Source organism: Micropterus salmoides, unplaced genomic scaffold (assembly GCF_014851395.1).
Source record: "Micropterus salmoides isolate LMB-PRFRI ecotype aquatic unplaced genomic scaffold, ASM1485139v1 Ms_hic_scaffold_13, whole genome shotgun sequence".
Classification (NCBI taxonomy): Eukaryota; Metazoa; Chordata; class Actinopteri; order Centrarchiformes; family Centrarchidae; genus Micropterus; species Micropterus salmoides.
Genome location: NW_024040374.1, coordinates 12598305 through 12614693, shown reverse-complemented (window position 1 = coordinate 12614693; position 16389 = coordinate 12598305). Strand labels below are relative to the sequence as shown.

General features: G+C 41.4%; 1 protein-coding gene across 18 annotated transcripts in view; it reads right to left on the bottom strand.

Moving 5' to 3' along the window:
- ptprsa (protein tyrosine phosphatase receptor type Sa) overlaps window positions 1-16389 on the bottom strand; it is a 242735-nt gene that overhangs the window by 79304 nt on the left and 147042 nt on the right. For 12 of the 18 annotated variants that reach the window (XM_038715594.1, XM_038715593.1, XM_038715601.1 and 9 more), the window contains one exon: window positions 9231-9248. The exons of the other annotated variants lie outside the window; for them this stretch is intronic. In XM_038715594.1, coding sequence (XP_038571522.1) covers window positions 9231-9248 — 18 coding nt within the window. The remainder of the gene's footprint in view (window positions 1-9230; window positions 9249-16389) is intronic. 18 annotated transcript variants of the gene reach the window in all.

The following is a 16389-nucleotide window of genomic DNA, read 5'->3' as shown; positions in this document are numbered from 1 at the left end:
GAGCACACACTAAACAAACTCCACCCTTTGAAAACCCTTGTCACCAGCATGTGTCTCTTTCCTACCATTTTCTTTTGTCTTTTTTAAAAATGACTGCACACCCTGTGTTTTGCATAATTGCACTGTCTACCCTGCCAGCCTGTGGCTCACCACAGCGCGAGTGGCCATTGGCAATTTTTTTTCTTTTATCAAGAAAAGAGGAAACACAAGGAATGAAATAAATGCTGAAAATTATCTTTCCCAAGCACAATAAAAAAACACGCACCCAGTCTGTTTACACAATGGGCGTTTACTGATAAAGACTTGCCTTGCGACAAACAGCAAATTACGGTGTTGCTCACAAAATGACCTTACTGTGCTTATGAAATGAGTCCCATATGGGGCCTAATGGCATGTCTTCACTGTCTCCAGCTATTAAGTCTTATCACAAACATAACAAATGTAAAAACTACCAAAGACCCGTTTGTTTTGCTTGATTTCATTAAGAAATAAATAAAAAATGAAAAACAGTTCATGACTAGTAATTGTCATATGAAAAAAAAAAAAATAGTACACTTTATTTCATTACTTGGTAAGTATTTAAATTCAATGGTGAGGGTGATTTACAATTGATGAGCAAGTACTAGATTACTTGCTACTTAATCTTGCTCAAAGACACTTAAAAAGGGCACATGAATGCTGAGGGACATTATGTGAGCTGTTGTGGGCATTGAACCTAAGATCTGAGAATGTCCAGGAAAGTCTCTCAATCCACTTAGGGGGCTTTCACACCTACCTCGTTTGGTCCGGACTTTCGGACTTTTCAGTTTCAAACAGATGAAATTTGGTCCGACGAAAAGAGGTAGTTTCAGTCCGGTTCGTTTCTGGTGTGAAAGCATTTTTTGGATGGTTCAGACTTTCAGACTATTTACAGGAAGTTTAGCGGTTGACGTGTAAACTGGAAACAAACAAATGCACGGAGACATGCATTGAAATAAGGACACAATTATAAATCTCCCGTGACAGATCATCTTTTCAAAACAGACAGCCACTATAGAAGCACACTGCCACATACATCTTTGTTTTCTCCTGAAATGGAGGTGCAGAAAGATTGCTGCTGTCTTCTCCTCCTTTCCTGTCGGCGACTTTATAATGTTCGCACGAGGATGTTTAATTGCAAATTTGAACTAGCCTTCAGTATACTTGGTGCTGCAGGTAGTAATGCCATGATAATAATATAGTGGCAAATATGCATACGTTAATTTTTTATTCATTCATTCTAGTCAAAGATACCCGCTGAACTGTTTAATAAACCAATCAATGTCAAGTATAGGGAGAATCAGCCTACACAGATGATGACAACGGAATGCAAGTGTGTCATGTAAAGTCCTTTAGTGCGGTCGCAGAATTGCAGTGTGAAACCAAACCAAAACTAACCTAATGTATCAAAATGTATCAAAACATGAACCTTGGTTCGGACCTTGGTGCGGACTTTCAGGTGTGAAAGCCCCATTAGAGGCTACACCAACCATCCGTAAACCCCAGGAAGTACCGCCACTGCTGAATAATAATTCATGTGTTCCTGGATCAGAGGAGAAAAGATTGGTGCCATTTTTTTCTTTCTGTCTTATTCCATGATGTATGATGCACCATTAGGATCCCAAAGAAGAAAAAAATACTGGCTACAATTTAAGCAAATAAAGTCCCTGATAATAGTGACATCACTTCCACGTGGACCAATTAGTTTCCATCTCAGTCAAAGTGACCCTTACTGCCCACCAACTCTCACACCCTCCAATCTCCACTGCCACCCACTCCTGGCTGTCTTGCAGCATGTTCACTGCCTTCATCCATTCGATAAAGAAGGCTGTAATGGGCAGTTGGTCTGGGACATTTGTCCCAGCCTTGACAGCTGCCCTGGTTAACAGGGCTGCATGCCGCAGGCTGATCTGATAAAGAGCACTGAGGTGCCAAGGTGTGATAACAAAGAAGACTGCCTGGCCAGAGTTCAATAAATACATGTTTTTGAAGGCCAATTTGGTTTGGTTGAACTGAAGCTATTTAGAGTGGGTACTTTGTACCAGTAGGCTTCAGTATATTAAAATTTCAACATATATATAAATATTATATATAAGATTTACATTTGTCTTGTAGACGGGGCTCTCCATCCATCTATCCCAATGGTAAGGCAAACTAAGATGTTTCACTACACTTGAAGTAAAAAACAAGTTCCTTGCAGGTTTCCAATGTCCTTTCTGTAGCTGTAGACTAGCAGCAAATATGGTATCAGAAAATATTTCATTTTTAATAAAATATCAATTTGGATAATTCCAGATCTGGTTTGGTTTTAGTCTAGGTTGCTGTGAACAGGGGGTGACAAAGGGAAAAGGCAGAAGTGTAAGGTTGGGGAAAATCTGAAAATGAGATACGGAGAGAAAAAAATGGAAAAAACAACAGATAGACAGGGGTGGAAAGAGAGTCTCATTTATGAGAGGTGAACTGTACAACAGAGACAGAAGAAAACAATGTAGGAGGAAGAGTTGAAGAGACAGACAAGCACAGAAAAACAGAAGGACAGATGAGGGGATAAAAGAAAAGCAAGGAGGGGCCCGCATGGATGATTAATTTCAGAAAGTGCCTGAAGCTGTGGTCTGCCCACCCCTGTCGCTGCTTTGTAGCAGCTTTGCCATGTGTACCCCCCCAGTCCCATTTGTGTAATTCAATTAGTGTGCTCCAGCGGGCCTTGATTGATTTGTTTAGGCGATCAACAAAACGGCTGGCCAAGTCTCACTCTTTCTTTCCCTCCCTCTTGCTCCTTCCGCAGCACACTCAGCCCTGCCGGTGGTGGCACACTGTTCTTTTCATCATTTTATCTCGCGTTTTCTCTCTCATTAGTCTCTCATTTCTCTTCTCCTCTGCAGTCGTTTCCTCTATGTCCTCTCATCACAACACTGCTCACTAAAGCTCTACTACAGTGCAATTAAAACCCCAAATTAGCACCTTACTGTAAGTGGATAGACACTCAAAATAATAACCTTTACAGTACATGAACTAAACTCGCTGACATGTACAGAAGAGTGACAGGCCTTAAATGCACTTAATGACTGAAGAGGAATACTTACAGAAATATCTCTACTAATACATCAACACAGATATTTAGATTCCCTGTTGGATAATGCACTCCACTATTGAGGAATGTTGTCAGGCAAAAACCTGGTATTGCAATAACTGGAATTAACAAGTTTCACACTATGTATGTATAGTGCGTGTTGTATTTTCACGCATGATGTATAAACATTACAGGCTAAGTAGGGCTGGGGCGATTTGATTACGTAAATACATCGACTCACATTACATGCGTTGAAGCGTTGCTGCATCCGGTCTTAGTGGGATTCTCCCGGACAAGCTCCAGGCAGCTACAAGACCTCGTCCTCGACTGTCTAAAGTCTGGGAGTTATGCAGACTCAACAACGTGGTGCTCGCTCCGTGAGCTTCACTGCTGCGCAACTGCTATCCACGAATACGTGAAGCAGCATAACACGTGAAGCGAAAGTATCCCGGAGCACTTTGTCTAGATGGCAACGGCAGCCCCGCAAATCGTGTTTACTATCTGTCTCCACACAAGCACGGCACATTATCAGCACGAGGACACGTAGTTTGTTAAAATCAGGGTACCCCCAGGATTCTCAAAGTTAAATTTAAGACTTTTTAAGACCTTTTTAATACCACCTAGGATGAAATTTAATACCAACTTCACTGCTGTTTAATGGAAAATCTGTATTAATTTTAAGCCCGAGAAAATGATTTACTAAATTACATGAATTTAATAAAACATTTTATTAAAATACATTCATATTTAACACCCTATAGCTTGGGGTGTGTTTGTACTTTGATAAGATAAAATGAATCAAGGAAGTCACTTTGTGTTGAAAAGTGGTGGGGACATACTTTTTTGAACAATGCAAAGTTGTTTCTTTTATCTTTAAATTGCATTGCATGTTTTCTTATTGTGCAAATAAACCTTTCTCAAAGTATTGTTGCTTTAAAAAAAAGTGATGGAGACGTGTCCCCAGTATCCCCAGCGTAATTACACCTATGAAATTAATCCACTATTTGTGCACTAAGAAATCTTAAGGGTTGAAATCAAAAATACTAACAAATTGTGCAGAATGAGTTACAATTAGTTACACCTTGGCTAGATAACGTAATGCAATATAATATGCCAATTGCTTCAGTGATTATTCATCCTGTTCTGTTTTTCTAAAGCATCTAAAGGCTGCTTGAAATATAGTATTATATAGTATTGACTTGAAAGCAGCAGGGATAAGGAGTTGGGCTCCGATGCGCCGATCGGTCCCGTGATCGGCGCATCTGGGTGATGTAAGCTTAATAGTTTGATGTTTCCATTCACATAACGTTAGCCTACAACAGCGGCGCAACGCCGACACACAGACACGGTCCTCGTCTCATACACACCTGTCTCTCCGTTGCTGTTGTATCATTCACTGACCAGTAAACTTCAGCGGGTCTTCCAGCTCTGCTGTTCCATTAACGCTCGCCACAGTGTGACTGGCTCGCACGCCGATCAACTTGCTGTGCTAACCTCAGCGTCACTGCCCTCATCCTCGTCCGCCAACTTGTTCGTATCTCTGGCTTTCTGAATTTCAGACACTTGCCTATTCTCTTCGTCGTCGAGCTAACGTTAGTAGCACCTCAGAGACGTTTTCTTTTCTTTCCTAACAACTGACTGATTCGCGCAAAGCTGGATGCCAGAGCTCGTGCACCGTGAACACTTTACAGTTCGGAGCGTAAAGCTGAACACTGACGTAAACAGTAACGTTACCTGTACTGCTGTATAACATCAGTCACACCCTACAGTCCATGGTCACACCAAACGGAGTAAATTATGAAGTCTCACACACACAAAGTATTCATTTATGACGTTACGGCATCCTACGAAATCCTACGAAAGGACAAGAAAGAATGTAAGACCTTGGTAAACGAATTTCAATACTTTTGTAATGAAATTTAAGACTTTTATGGCCTTATTTTTGGAATATGAAATTTAAGACTTTTTAAATACTTTTAAGACCCTGTATCCTGTAAATGTATTTTCTAAGTATTTCTTCATCACCTTCATGTTAAAAGTAATTTCTGCCCCGCTGCTGTCATGGTAACGTTACACCGTGTGTCATCTAATGTTCGGAAGTTTCATATTTTCTGTTTATAAAACGGCTAGGTCAAATCAAGCTATCTGATTGGTTCGTAATAGTGATGTAATGAGTGTATAGAGGGTATGCGCATGATGTCACAGAACGCAGTTACGCTCACTGAGTGGCAGAAAGATGTGCAGCAGTGTTAGCTTGAATAAGCTCAAACACAAACAACACATCTAAAATGGTAAAGAGCTGGACCACTGGTTCTTTGGTAAGCAGTAACGATCACTGTTAAGTCAGACTGCCTTTAATTTGAGCAAATAATCACTTGTTTTACTCCCGGTTTGCTAAACGCAGCCATGGTAACATATGTTTTGCCACTCAGTCCAGCGTGTTCCGGAAGGGGAAGTGACATCAACGCATACCCTCTATACAACGGGTATGACGTCGAATTCCTTCGCACAGATCGTATCACTCCGCGACGAACGTGGTCCGAGTTATAATCTATAATCCGAGCTTCAAGCCCCATTTACTCTTGGTATTAAATGCGTTCTGATACAGATCTGATAGGCTACAGATCACATTTTACCGTAAATTTAAATAATGACAGAGTGAGTGAGAGAGAGAGACAGAGATCTGCTTATTACGTGATTCAACATTTCCCTCGCTCACACACACGAAAACGCACAAACACACACACAGACAGCAGTCCACTACTTGCCCCAGATGTCTGCGATATTGAAACAAAGTTTAAGTTTCAATAGCCTGTTCAAAAGACTATTGCTCAAGGAGAGACGCAATTCCGCCCTTTCTGGCAGGTATAATATTAAAGTGTTATTATTTTACGCATTGCTGTCGATTTATGCTACCTATCGAGATGTGCTACTTAGCGGTTCTGCGCATGCGTAAGACCCACAAGCGCAGTTTGTTTCCACGGTCATAAATCTGTGCAACCTTGCTGTTGGGAATGCCGTCGAGAAAGTGGCTGATCAGTCAATATCTGTCAGTAATATATAAAAAAATAAAAATAAATCATTATTAGTCTACTTTTTGTATTCGAAATATCTGTTGATGAAATAAAGTCAAATTGTAGTGCGTCTGTTAGCCTACTTTATTTTTGCCATACTTGTCAACCGTTTTATAAAAGCAATAGCTCACTTCAGGCCGTGATAGACCCTCATTATATCACAGTTAAGGGGGCGTTGACTGTCATGAGCGAGAAAACAGCTGAAACTAACAGTAGGCTACAGACAAAAATAACGGTACAGTCTGTAAATCCTTTAAGTTGTTTTCTTCGCCCCACATTGATGCAAAAATACATTTGATTATCATCCTGCAATATGCAGTATTGAAATAAATCCATGTAAGAAACATTTAAAGTTTAAGTAAAGTAGCCTAATTAATGTCATTATGTTATTGTTATTATCACAACACATCAGTGAGGTGGAAATTTGATTCATTTTAAGATATGATACTATTGTCATTATTCTAATGAGCTTCATCAGGATGACTGAATAAAATATTTATTTATTGATTAGACATGTTTTTGATATTTATTTTGGATAAATTGGTATGTTAATCAAATAATAGGCAACTTTTGTTTTCTTTAGAATACAAAAAATTAGTCGTTAGATTAATCGACTAATTGAAAAAAATAATTGTTTGATTAATCGACATGAAAAATAATCGTTATGTACAGCCCTATTATAAGCGAAGTACTATCCCACTTCACTGGCTGGTGTATTTCCAAGTTTTGCTACAGCTGGTTCAGCATGATTCCTTACAACATCTCTGCAGTTGTTGGGCTGTGGTATTGTGCGTAAATTTCAATACCTCTTGCAACTACAGAGAGCGACAACATGCGTAAAATTACATATTAGAGGAGTAGAGTATACAATAGAGGAGACATCCAGTGTGGACACAGCAGCAAAGTAAGGAACTGACCTTTCGTCTCCGTCTCCCTTTCCTTCTGTCTCTATCCTGGTTGTCACTTGGGCACACTCTGCCACCACCCCAAGGTCATTATACTGTGATCGCACCAGCATGGAGCCCCACGTGTGATGCCATTGTTGTCAGTACCCATCTGGTGGTTGTAACGCTCCCATGAAATCAGTAATGAAGCAGGTAGGGAGTCCAGCTACCTTTCTACCTATTGCTTACCTTTAGGCCAGCACCTAATAGGCTTTGTATGGAAGCATTAATGCAGATTTTACATTTTGAGAATTGGCTCATGCGACTAAAGCCATGGCACTATTTCCCGTGATGCACACAGTGATTTTCGTGAGATGGACCATTGCTGTCATCTCTTTCTACCTCTTTTGGTTTTAATCTCTTCACTCTCCTTAATCGATACTTTAGTATCACTCAGGCTTTCCTGCGCTGGACCATTGGCCATCCTGGGATCTCTCGCTCTCCCCTGGCATGGTGTTTGGATCTAATTCTTCGTCCACTAAGAGATTCAGCCTCTCTCCTTGGTCCCTCTGTCCCTTTTGTGCATGTTGTCCTTGTCTCTCTCTCCCTCTGTTTCTGTTTCCTTTATCCTGTCTGTGTGAATGGTGAGCATGAGCTTTGCCTTTTGTGTTTCTTGGGGAGATTTCCTTATCTAAACCGAGGGTCTAAGGATAGAGGGGATTGTGATGCCCCTTGAGGCAAATTTTTGATTTCTGATATTGACCTATATAAATACAAATGACAAAAATTCAGATTCAGCTGTAGGGCAAACATGTCTTTAGGTAAGACATCTTCTCAAAAAGTTACATTTTCTGGAGAAGAAGAGACAATGAAAGTCTGCATTAGTCTGGACATGCACCTGTGCAAACAAACAATTTGTGTCTCTCGCACACCTTGATTTCAATTACATTTGCATCTCTCTCCAATATCCTATGATATTAATTTTCTCTCTACATAACGTCTCTACGTTTGATAATATGCTACTGTATAGAGATTTGTGTCATTTATGGCTAATATGAAATGGTTGAAGGGGGAGGACCTTAATATTACTGTCAGAGCTCTAATGTCAAATGAATCACACCCTTTCATGTGCCAAACTGTATACATGAAACTAAAAGCAATTATCCCATCCCTATGAATATGGGAACATATATGGCAAACTGAGATATTCACTTACCTGCTCAGCCTGTGAAACAAAAGCATCTTAAAACAGAAGAATTGTTTGACAAAGCTATCATATAATTAATCAGTCACACTGCTTTACCTCTGTGTCATTCTCTGTCCCACCTTGGTATCTTCCCGTTCATTACAAGAGCTGCTTTTGGGGTGGTGTACACGTTGCAGTTTTTGAAAAGGCGGCCATTTCACTCCCTAGTTTTAACTTTATAAGTTGCTGTACCGCAGAACAATGGGTAGGGAGGGAATTAAATCAAATGCTTTTACCCTGACATACCATGAATAACTCCAGCTAGGACTCATGAAAGTGGGGTGCATTAACACACAAAACATGGCTATTGCTCTGGTGGTGAACAGCAGGATGAGGAGGATATCAAAGCAGAGAAGGAGACAGAGGAAAGGGTTTACGGTATTCAATAGCCTGGCCTTATCAACAAATAAGGCCACCGTCGCCCAGCACCCAACTTCCTAACACCAATCCCCTACCCTCCGGCCCCATGTCCATTTCCAAACAATTTAAATGTCAGAGGTATAAAGCAAACAAACCACCTCGTAATAACCCTCACCAACCCTCCCCTCTGCTTTCAACTTTCTCAATCCTGTATTATAACCAGCCAGCAATTTGAATTGCTCAGTAGTTTCCTGACACTGATGATGTGGAGTAGATAGTCGGACAGCACAAACACAGAAGGCCCACAGAGGTGGAAGAACTGCACATCGACAATGATATGGGAGATTGGAGTGTGAAACACGTATGATTACATTCACAAACAGCGTGTACAGAGCACACATAACGTAGATGACATATTAATGTTAGGTTTAATAGAAAAGATTTAAATTTTTAAGAGAAAAAGCCCACTTGATATCCCCCCTATTAAGTCAGCTGGGTGGAGTTAGGATAGGTTATGTCTGGTTTAGTGTCAGTTAGTCTTTTTTTCTCTTTTTCATTGTGTTGGTTAAACATCTTACCTCGAATCGGGGTACCCTCTGGAGGAGACACAAAAACGAAGACACAACATCAGTTTAGTTCAATGTTAATGTTAGTAATAGTTAGAGGAGTTATTTGAATTGGAAGGTGGATCACTGGAACTAGATTATCAAACCATTAGGTAATCTCCTACATGGCTTTCAGAGATGGGGATTTTTTCATAGAAAAAAAACAATACCTCTCATTGCTGGTATCACAAAGGAATAGGGAGCTCTATATGACTGGCGCACTCCATTGCCTTATTGTTTTTTTTTTCACTCCTAGCATTAGACATATTAAGAGAGGGAACACAATGCATCATTTTCAGAGCTAAAGAAGCTCTTGGTCTTGCATGTTTGTCATGCATTTGTCATGGTTACAACATGGTTACAACTCAAGGTAATAAGGCAGAGCAAGAGACATTAATTGACATGCATCGCTCTAGTGGCAAAAGCCTATTCGCAGCCAACTGATCTTGAATGAGAGGTCAGTAAAACAAGTTGGGGGTCCACCTTTTTGAATAGAGACCCCGCAATACTCATTACGTCATTAAGCTGGTTTAATGCTGCCCCTGATTTTAGATAGCATGCTGGTTTTCCAGAAGTAAAAGAAGCGTGGCGTGTAACACAACAGCAACGTTTAGCGTGTCCCTCATTTTACACAAACGTCGATTCGGCTTAGTTACTACCTCTGCTGCTGGCTTAACAACAATGCCCCCTCCCCCACAGTTCGTAAGTTTTATACAGAATGGCGAGGCAGAATAATGTCGCAACATTTCCGCTTTTAACTGGCTGTATAAAAGGGGCTTATATTTGAATGGAACATTCTTGCTGAGGGAGGAATGGAGTCCCCACTAAACAAGAATTTCAGGCTGTACCTTCAGGCAACAGCAAGTTAAATCAAACAGATGGAAGTTCTTATTTATCCTACAAGTTGTAAACTTGCTTAACTGTGACAGACTCTTCACCTCAAGCTTCATCCCTCCACCCTGGTCATTCAATCTCCTGGCTCTTTCCATTGTTTCATTTCACTGAGAGATGTATGTTTCTCTCTTCTTTGTTTATTGTGAGTCTGTATTGTGTTACATGCCTGACTGTAAGCCAAATGTCCCATTAGGGACAATAAAATATTGAGCTTATCCAGTCAGTGGCTGGTGGGCTTTTTGAGTTGTTGCTGTGATGTAAAATGCATTCTATAGGCAGCGCTTTGGGTGTGGGTAGGGGAGCCAGCTTAAATTCAGCCCCCTCTGCCAAGCATTAAACAGTCCTTCCGCTCTTGGCTTTTTTTCTTGGTTCAATGTTTTCCATCTATTTTTCTAAACTATTTTACTTTTCTTACTTAATCTGTTCCTCCATTCCTCTCTGTCTCTCTGTCTCTCTCTCTCTCTCTCTCCCTATTTCTGAGTTTTTGTGTTTCAGTTTTTGCCACATTTCCTCCCGCTTGCCTTTCTCTTAGTCTCCCTCTCTGAATCTAAGGATGACTCACGGCAACAACATGCCTTTGGCAATCCCTTGAGAATGTACACAGGGCGGTGCCAACCCAGGGGAGGTTCCCTACTTAGCATAGATGGCCTCCAGGCACAGAGCTGAGGGTCTGAGCTTAACTCTACAGGTCTGGCCCCTGTATGTGTGCATCCATCCATGCAAGTTGCATACAGTAACATATGCCAGCCCTCCTACCATCTTGCTGAACCAACAAAATAACAATATCTTCCATCCACCCATCAATCCATTTTCTACTGCTTATCTGAGGCCAGGTCGCACTGGCAGCAGGCTAGGCAAGCTAGTCCTAAGCAACATTTTCCAGCTCCTTCTGGGGGGTCCCAAGGTGTTCCCAAAACAGATGAAAAATATAATCTATCCAGGGTGTTGTAGGTCTACCCCGGAGTCTCCTACCAGTTAGACGTGTCCAGAAAGCTTTAAAAGTAAGGTGCCCAGGAGGTGAAATATTTGATTTGCGAAAGCTTTGCCTTCAGGCTCAGCTCCCTCTTCACCACAGTGGTCTATACATGCCCAATTTGCTACTTAGTCTGGCGATCTCCTTAACAATACTTCCAAATCAAGAGAACCTGTTGTTTAAGTTGTAAAGCGATACCAGAAATTCCATTTCCTATACAGTACATTAAGAGGTGTGGTGGCTGGTTAGTGGGGATGACATTTCAATACCTTCTTGTCAGATTGTTGTTGCAGCGCTGTGTACAGAGGAGTCCTTTGTGATACCAGCAGGTAGGAGGCAATCACTGAGTTTAAAGTTCTGCCTGGTTTGCAATGTACCTAGGTGGATTAATTTCCTTTCTTTATTGTTGCTGTAAACGGTTCTGCACTCTACTGTGTGTGTATACATCTTAAAATATATTAATACTCACAGTTATATGTTATTTTACTGTATACTCAAACTCTGAAAGTGTGCTGTTGCTGCCATTAACTATAATCTAAATTAAAAGTATTTAATTTTATAATTTAAGTTATTGTTAGATTGCCATTTTTCTATTATTGACTATTTGCACTTGCATGGTTTTCATAATCTGTAAACTCATACTTTCTTCAGTATCCATACACAGTGCACTATATACATAGATTTGCCAGAGTGATGGTTTAGAGTCATTGATAAACCAGGCAAAACAACAGGGGAAATTTAATCATTTTTGCAATGATTTTAGAAACCACATAATCATAGGTAATCACAAGACAAAGGACAATAGGGGTCTGGGAAGGTTATGTTGTTATAGAGTTAGAGTTTGATAAAAGGCTGCAGAAGCTGTTGGTTTATTTTGCTTTAGCTGTGATGAAATTTTAGTTGGGGGTTAAGGGGTTACTAGTTAAAGGTTAGGTGAGGTTAAGGTCAAAGTTAGGTTAAGGTTAGGATAAGGTTATGGTTAATAAAGCAGGTTTGTAAAGGGAAAGGCCATTACGTGTGGACCTTATAAAGGACTGAGAGACAAAAGAGGGACAGAAAAAGAGAGGAAAGTGAGGAGGATGAGGGATAATAGCTGGAGGTTGTTCAGTTCAAATGCAGTGGTTCCACAAAAAATACAAAAAATGAAAAGGAAATGAGTGACTTAGGGCATTGGAACTATTGAATCATAAAGCAGCATGAAGAGATAAAAAAAATTTAGCTAAAAATCTGACAGTCTGGAGTGGCCAGCCTGTATTAAATTACAATGGCAAATCCACCTGTGTTACAGGCACGCAACCTAATGGCCATAAGCTCCCCTTCTAAGCTTTGGTCAGCCAGGGGTTGATCAGCTTAAGGTGACACTGACCTAAATATACCTCAACAGGTCGCTGACCCCCTCGCATTATGAAATGTGGCATTATTTGCTCCACAGAACACCCCATCTGTTTTGTTAAACAACCCTCTGAATATATTAAAAATATTACTGAAGGATGTAGTCTGGCCAGAGGCAATCTGGCCAGAGATGTTGCCCATCTGTGTGTGAGCCGGATGGGGTTGCGTGATTGGCTGAGTGTCAAAGTCTGACCACCCTCCTGAGGGCGCCTGGCTGACCTTCTCATCACCACAGACACCCGTCTGAAATCCTGGTGGTGTCGCAGCAGGTCTCAGGGAAAACCTGGCTGTTGTTACCACATCTGCAGAGGTCCTAGGCACTCCCTGCAGAGCAGCTTTGATGCCAACAAATGTGAGTGTTTTCTTGCACATTTCAGATTCAGCGCAATTGAACTCAGCATGATTCATATATTACATTGGAATGTGCATATATCTTTATGTGTAAGGAAGCCTTTCAATGTCAGGTCACGATTTTAAACCTTTATATTAAAAGGGACCTTAATATTAATGAATATGCACTCCTCCCAATCCTCTCACTGTCTCTCTGGCCTCTAGTTAATCTGTTCTGGCTGACAAGGCAGCGAGGGCCTGAGGTCTGCAGCCACAGGGACTTGGAGAGAAATGTCAGGCTCCCTCCACACCTCTAGAGTAGCTCCTTGGGGGACCCTGACGCAAATATCAATGCCCCGCCAGCACAGCATGATCTGGCACATAAGGAACCAGTCAGCTAGCTCGTAAGCTCTCTAGCAAAAGCTGTAAGCTCTATGTTCTGGTATATATAATCAAAATTGTAATTACGATGTTGCCTTTTGGTTTAGGTGGGAATAATTCAGATCAGTTTTTGCATTGTATTGTATTTAAGGTCACATGAGAGCGGTTGGATTCATTGGCAGGAGCTAGAGGCTGAGTTTTGAAATCGTGTTTGCTAACACACTTCACAAGATCTCCTTTCTCCTACCTCGTTTCCACACAGAAGTCTCTATAGCCCCTTTTCCACTGCACGGTACCAGCTCGTCTTGACTCGCCTCGCCTTTTTTTGGTTTTCCAAGTTGTACCTGAAACTACTTCCAGGTACTTTTTTTCCTATCACCTCTGTTTAGGTTCCAAGCGAGCTGAGGCGATACAAAAATGTGACGTGAAAAAACGGTACACTGCTCATTGGTCAGAGAGAATCATCAACATTTACTGCGTCATCATTGCGCGCGCCTGATATTTCTATATTTTACAATTTTCATACATTATTTCATCACTAATTCACTTCTGAGAAGTTTTGAGGAGAAATCAACTGTGTAGATTTCAAATATTGACAGTTTTACGAGAAGTGATGGCGGAACAAAAATGTGCTTGAAAGTCTTCGGAGTTGAGGAGCTCCTCAAGTGGCGGCGGGGGAAGCTTGCGCCAACCCGCGGGAGGAGCTCGCGAGCCCGGCCAGCTGCCCGCTCACAGAGCCCTCTGGTCCCACCGTCACAGAGACCGCTGCAGCAACAACGGCAGAGGAAAACACAGCTGGTTTTCATACCGCTTATCTGTCTTTACATTCTGAGTAATGTTGAAACGTTTTAATTTAAATCAAGAGACAGCTGTGTGTGGGTCGCTGGTGTGTGTTGCATTGAATTAAACACAAAATTGAAATACTGCGCTATTGGTCAAGCGTCGCAACAACCGCAATGTTCATACTGTACACTTCAGGGCGTGTTAAATTAATAAGTACTTCAAAAGTTCCACAACCGTAACAAGCTCTGTAACGGTTCAAGGATGGATCGCCATGGGCTGTACGTGACTCGCTACAAACTCTGAAACTGTAAGTGTTGCCATGTTTTGTGTTGTTTTACTGTTTATTTTAAAGGTTAGCTAACTTGGCGTTAGTATATTGCGCGGCTAATGTGGCTAGCACACTCGGCGATGTTGGACTAATATTGTGATCCTGAGGGACAGTCCAGAGAAACTGTGGACAGTAAGCCTTATTTGAATCTCACTAACTAAGGAGTATAGTGTGTCGGAGCCTGCAGCTGTTTTTCATGTTGCTTTCTGTGGAAATTTAGTTATAACGTTACTACAGCGCAATGATTAGTTGTGGACAGCCCATTCTGCTCTACACGTGCGTTGCTGTGGCATGTAAATTCACTTGATAGACATGCCCTGAAGGTAATGATATAGCTACATCTGAAAAAGACACGGTCAAACTACAAAAAGGAGTTTGCTTGGCAATGTTGTTGACTAGCACCCAGCAGCTAGCTTGCTCAGACCATAAAGCTGCTGTTAGCGGCTCGTTGTGCAGTGAGGTGACAGATACAGACAGTCTTACTTTGCTATACGGCACCAAATTACTTAATTGATGAAAAATGCGATAATACCCATAACGCGCTGTTGAGCCCCAATATACTGTGAGCCCTAGTCGCGGCAGTTGTGTGTGGCGTTGCTATGACAACCAGCGAGTCGAGTCGAGGTGAGTTGAGCTGGTACTGGTAATGGAAAAACAGCATATTTCATCAAAATCTATGAGAGAAGACCCATCAGTCTCAGAGTTACCCTCTGAATCTTGAGAGTGGGCCTGAAGCAAAAGGGCAAACAGGTAGCCCCCAGAAATGATCAACTTCTGTATATCAAAGGCTTTACCTGTTCTGTTTGTTGATTTTTGTTAGTGCATATATCACTGGGGAAAAAAACTGAACAAACACTAGATAGTAAAACGAGGAGACCCAAGATGGCTACTCAAAGTGCTGATGACATGAAAAGTTGGCAGCCTAGTGAGCTTGGGCAGACAGGCCGTTTTCTCATCAGCATAAATCCTGCCTGGTTACTGAAGGAGCTTTCCAGCAAAAGAGCTACAGAAAAAAGACAAGCCCCAAAGCCGACATTACCTTACAAAAGCATTGGTAGTGAAACAAGGGAAAGTAATTTCCTTTTCTGCCCTCCTGCATTTACATATAGTTTAAACTGTAAGTAAAATATGCCCAGCTTAAAGTGGCTGGGTATATTTTTTGCAAGTAATTCAAAAAGTCAGGAGGAGTACAGACTGTTGCCAACTGTAACTATCACTTGAGCCCTCGCCCTCTAGCATGTGCAATAGAGCCTTAGCTAGAGATTTGTAAGCCAGTGGGGATGTGAGCCAATTTGGCGAGAGAAGAAAATGCTCTCCTGAGGGTCGACCCAGCCCAAGTTTGGGATTGGAGGGCTCAGCCATACAGCGGTCCTGCAGTGGCCTCCTCCTGGAAAGAACTCAACATTATTTCAGCCTCTATCAGCACTTGCTGCACTTTCCAAAGGTATTTTTGTTATTGTGAAGGCTGAGGTTCAACTGTGTACATCTAAGCACAAAATCAGAGTCATATGTATTACTAGAGCAAAGTGTGTTCTATATATCACTCCAAGAAGATACAAATATTGAAGGCTGTGGCTACACAGGAATAATTGTCTTGGATTCAAACAGAGTCAAATTATTTTCTCAAAGCCTGCTGTCTTGCAACACAGCAGAGAGAAAGGAATAGAAGAGACAGGGGGCATCAGCAGTGTAAAACCTGTATAACATGGTCCTGGGAAAAGTACATAATGCAAGAGTTACTTCCAAGGTAACTTTGTACAAGATAATTAAGAACCCAAGCAGACCAGTAAAGACAAAAGGTGGTTGAACTGGGCAGTTTCTAAGTCTTACTATGCATATTAGCATTCATGTAAAGCAGGATGTTGCTTCAAAAGACTTGCTTGGCAAGTCTTCCACATATAAAAATAAACTGTGCTGCTCAAAGGTGGGCTATGATACCTAACCACTCCATCCCCAACTCCTGTGCTTGCTGGGAGGGAGGCGTAAGGAGGAGTGTGGACGAAACAAAAGTAAAAGTTAAGGATAAACTGAAACAGAACATAGGGAACAAG